The sequence below is a fragment of the Cebus imitator genome, unplaced genomic scaffold (genome assembly GCF_001604975.1).
Source record: "Cebus imitator isolate Cc_AM_T3 unplaced genomic scaffold, Cebus_imitator-1.0 Scaffold407, whole genome shotgun sequence".
In the NCBI taxonomy this organism is placed as follows: domain Eukaryota; kingdom Metazoa; phylum Chordata; class Mammalia; order Primates; family Cebidae; genus Cebus; species Cebus imitator.
This window is the reverse complement of record NW_016107722.1, coordinates 1,232,495-1,237,367: the sequence shown is the minus strand read 5'-3', so window position 1 is coordinate 1,237,367 and position 4,873 is coordinate 1,232,495. Positions and strand designations below refer to the sequence as shown.

The 4,873-nt window shown below is 34.6% G+C and overlaps 1 protein-coding gene across 2 annotated transcripts in view; it reads right to left on the bottom strand.

Annotated features, from left to right (window-relative positions):
• The window catches only part of CGRRF1 (cell growth regulator with ring finger domain 1), a 28,581-nt gene that overhangs the window by 7,552 nt on the left and 16,156 nt on the right, over positions 1–4,873 (bottom strand). For both annotated transcript variants that reach the window (XM_017509136.2, XM_017509135.2), the window contains exons 3-4: positions 1,589–1,766; positions 1,298–1,445 (exon numbers count right to left, since the gene is read on the bottom strand). In XM_017509136.2, the coding sequence (XP_017364625.1) occupies positions 1,298–1,445; positions 1,589–1,766 (326 nt within the window). The remainder of the gene's footprint in view (positions 1–1,297; positions 1,446–1,588; positions 1,767–4,873) is intronic.

The window sequence follows — 4,873 nt, the reverse complement described above, 5'->3', positions numbered from 1 at the left end:
AAAAAAAAAAAAAAAATGCTCAGAGTCAAGCCCTTGTTCCATCTCTTACTACCTGAATGACCGGGATTTTCTCAACTCTGTTTCAGTCTGAAAAAGGAGGATATTTGCCCTGCCCTAACAAACCAGGTTGTTGGAAGGAAAAAATAAGTTAATGATGTGAACATACTTCGCATATTATGAAGTATCACAAAACCACGTTGCCATATCTTTATAAATGAATAATGTATACTAAACACTTCAGAAAAGTAGTCAGTTGTGTGTAAGGACATTTTTACCATGATACACCTTCATCATAAGTTTATTTCGTGTGTAAGTTTCTATTATATTCAGAGGCTTATCAAAGTTTCAGTCCTCTTAGATCTCTAAGATACTTTTAACTTCCTAACAGGAATCAATTACCAGACTGAAAAAATAATTAGCACATAATGATTACTATAATTACTGAAAATACAGGGGCCAGATATATAAGATACAGGTGCAGCAGGGGCTTTGATGGAAACAAGGTGACTGCAAGCAGGCCAAAAAAAAAAAAAAAAAAAAAAAAAAAAAGAGTGGATACTATCTTAAAATTGAGCACTTTAGATCATTATTATGCTTATTTATTCAGTGCTAAAAATGTTCAGAATAAATATGCTTCCCAACAGACTGTTTCTATATAGCAAATATAGAATGATAAAATTTAACTTAATTCAGAATAATATTAACTTAACAGAATACAGAATGATAAAATTAACTTAATTCACCATTATATATCTTTTATTTTCTAAATAAAGTCATATTACTATAATCTATAAGGTAAAAAATGAGTCATACTCTGAAGGTACTGTTACACATATAAAAACCAAATAGGTGTATACCCCATTTTTCTTTTTTTTTCTTTTTTTGAGACAGAGTCTGGCTCTGTCGTCCAGGCTGGAGTGCAATGGCACGATCTTGGCTCACTCCAACCTCTAACTCCTGGGTTCAGGCAATTCTCTGCCTTAGCCTCCCAAGTAACTGGGATTACAGGCGCCCACCGCTGCACCTGGCTAATTTTTGTATTTTTAGTAGAGACAGGGTTTCACCATGTTGGCCAGGCTGGTCTTGAACTGACCTCATGATCCATCTGCCTTGGCCTCCCAAAGTGCTGGGATTACAGGTGAGCCACCACACCCAGCCTCATTTTTCAAGAAAAAAGTTTCTAGACCAAATGTACAGCCTCAGAAATTAAAATAAAACTTTTTCTACTTATCAAATAATGAAGAACCACCATTCAAATGATTTAAAGGTAATGCTTTCAAATTTTTAAGTTACTTACAATATCATAAATTTCTCGGTCATCCTCATCAGCTAAGGTCAACAGCGCTACCAATGGATAGCGAGATCTGGGCACTGTACCAAAGTCTTCAATTTTAGTATCTCTTGGTAACTGGCAATATATTTCTTCTTTGCTATCCTTTTTAATACTTTTTGAAAATGTAAAGGTAAATTGCCACTGTAACCTTAAGAACAAAAGTATACCAAAAATGATCAATAACAAGTTAGCAACACTTTATCCATAAGAAGTCTAATTTTCATGTGCTAACGGGTCTATCAGATAAAAGGATACAAATACTGTTCCTGATAGAGATATTCACTATACAGAGCATCTTCTAATGCTTGGGGAGTGCTTATTCTGAAGCAATAAACATGCTTCTGCAGAGCTTCATATAATTTTTGAACACTGCATCCCCAGTAGCATGTAAGGAGGCTATCTTCAAGGCAATCTGTTGTCAAGGTTATGCCAGCTGTAAAAAATGAAGGAGAAAGAATGAAAATTATTTAATGTAACTTCTAATACAATCATACAGGGTGAGTAACAAAAGCTTCCTTTTGGATCCTGGCCAGGCTGATGGCAGTTAGAAGAACTTGTTAAAGGGTACGCACCTATAAATGAAGGAACTGGCCTCTATAACAAAAGATATAAAAGCTCAATGTCTACACATTTGTTGAGAGCTATCAATAAACATTTCTTGATATTTATATATTTAAGCTTGGAAACTGTCAATTTTCTTTTTTGGTGACTCTAAGACATCTCCCATCTAGACTTTTAACACTAAAATACAGTTCACTATTGATAACCTACCATTCACATAGTGTGTATAATCCTAATGATAAGAAACAGTGCAGCAGAATAGACCTGTCTTCTAAAGTGGATGTGTACAACCTATAGGGTCCACAGCATGATCACTGTTGTAAGAAAAACATTAAAAAGAAATTGAGCTTTACTAACATTAAAATATACATTTACAACGTTAACATACAGGCTTATCACAGACTTAATGTCCCATGTAATACATAAAATACCCTGAGGAAAGAGTGGGGATTCCAAAACATAAAGAGTTTAATAGTGATATCTTCATTCAGTTGTTCACTTGCAACTTAAGAAAAGATATTACCATTTGAGTAGACCTGATTAAATGGATTTATAAATTGAAAGTAGACATGAAATTATATCATATAGTTTTATTTAACACTTATATAGGACTTGCTTTATGTCACCTATGTTATTCCCCCCTCCAAGGGGTATTTGTAGCAATAACACATTCAAGGGGGTAGCAACATCCAGTGTTTCATACTGCTGGGGGGTGCAAACTGCAGTGGTGCAAACTGTAACAGGTAGTACTCCTTGGCACTGATATGCTGACTAGACCAAAAGGGAGTGGTTTTGGTCATTGTTCCCAGCTGAACAGCCTTGGTATCTGATTCCAGCTCTCCTAACCTGCCAGCAATTCTATAAGCTACCCAATATCCTTTTATTGAAGTTGTTTCTGTTGCTTACTAATAGGAATTCTGATTGATATATTACCTATTTTTTAAAATGTGATCAAGAGTATACATTAGAAGAAGATACACAAATACAAGCAGATGCTCCACAGGATACCAAAAACTGATTTTTCCAGTTTTATTCTCAGTATTTAGTAGTATGGACACAGAGTCTGAGATTATGAGTAGCACTGATACATGACCATTTCTAATCATACTTAAGCAAAAATTTTAATTGGTAGGAACTTTGCATAGGTAATTGGAGCAGACTTAATTTCAAATTTTTATGATTCCAATCATTGGGTATTCATTAAAGAATGAAAAATTCTACTTGATATTAAATAGAAGAAGGAAAACATTTTATTAACACATACAAATATATGTAGGACATATACACACACATATAAAATCACACATATTTCTCCCTGTGTCATTGTAGAACCACACAACATGAGGCAGAAGAAAAAAGTTGGAGGTAGACAGGAAAGGAAAAAATAGAAAAATGTATATTTTAAAACGTTGAAAAAGAAAAAAGAAACACAAAATAATTATTTATTAATGTATTACTAGCAAAAATGTAAATATATATATATATATATATATATATGGCTACTTATTATAGCATTACTTATCATAGAAAAATGCTGGAATAAACCCAAATGTCCATCAGTCAGGAGTAAATGAATAAAATACAGTACTCTACAATGAAGTACTAAGAAGCTATTAAAAAGTAATTGAGGCATATAAAAATATCTGCACATACTATTATGAAATGATCTTCAGAATATTTTATTAAATAAAAAAAGCAAGGTAGAGAAACTTAAATACATATGCTACTGTTTATCTCACAAGAATGGATACCCATATATGTGTTTGTTTACATTAAAAAAGAACAGGAAAGGCATGGTGCTTCATGCCTGCAATTCCAGCACTTTGGGAGGCTAAGATGGGCGGATTGCCTGATCCCAGGATTTGAGACCGGCTTGGGCCAACATGGAGAAACCATGTCTCTACAAATAATACAAAAATTAGCTGGGCACGGTGGCATGCACCTGTGGTCCCAGCTACTTGGGAGGCTGAGGTGGGAAGATTGTAGCTGCAGTCAGCCGTGATCATGCCACTACACTCCAGCTGGGGTGACAGAGTGATACCCTGCCTCAAAAACAAAACAAACACAAGAACAATTGGAAGTATAAGCCTTTTAAAACTCAACTTACAGCTTACAGAACATGTAAAACTACACTGTTTATTTGCTTTGTAAAAAGAAAAAAGCCAGAGTCCCAGAGATTCAGAGGTGCTAAGAAGACTTGTTTATAGACTTTGTATACTTAAGTAAAGTGGAAAGAGTGTCAGAGACCTTTGACAACTGGAGATTGATCATACTTTAAAATGTCTCTGAAATTAATTAATTAAAATAAACTACAGAATCTATAAAACTATACTCTCCATAATCTTTCATAAACTTGTCCATTACATAAACCGAGGGGAGAATGTAATGATTTCCACTATCTAAAGATAGTTCCAGCACCCCTATCAAAACTATGCTCCCTTTACTTTTTCCACTTCTTTTGCAAAGAGTTTCATGTATTTTTTTGTCTTCTAAAACTCAGTACATACACAACATCATTTTAAGATCAATAGCATTAACAGAATTGGGGGCATAGCTGTAAACTGGAAAATTCAGAATCAAAATAAATGAAGCAGCATGGGTATGGCATCTCTCAAAGTGTCTTTAGCAAGACTAGCTACAACAGGCAAATAAAGTGGGGTGTAAGAGACAGTCTTGTGGAAAAATAAGGACTGTAGAAAATGTGCTAAGCCACTAAAAAAGGAGAAACGACGGGGCAGAAAAGATACAAATCTTCCTGAAGAAGGATCCTGTGAGAGAAGTAGCAATAAAACAAAGAGATCATTCATGAGGATAATAAAGCCAGAGCATTAGGAGATGAAAGTTTCAGGTTGTAGGGAATGGAGGTTCACAAATGCCTCCAAACATGCCATGTATGTTGTGTTTCTTTTTCCTAACCCTTTTGCTTTAATGTTAGCTCTTACCAGGGTGAATAAGCTAAAATACAAGGAAGCTACTTAT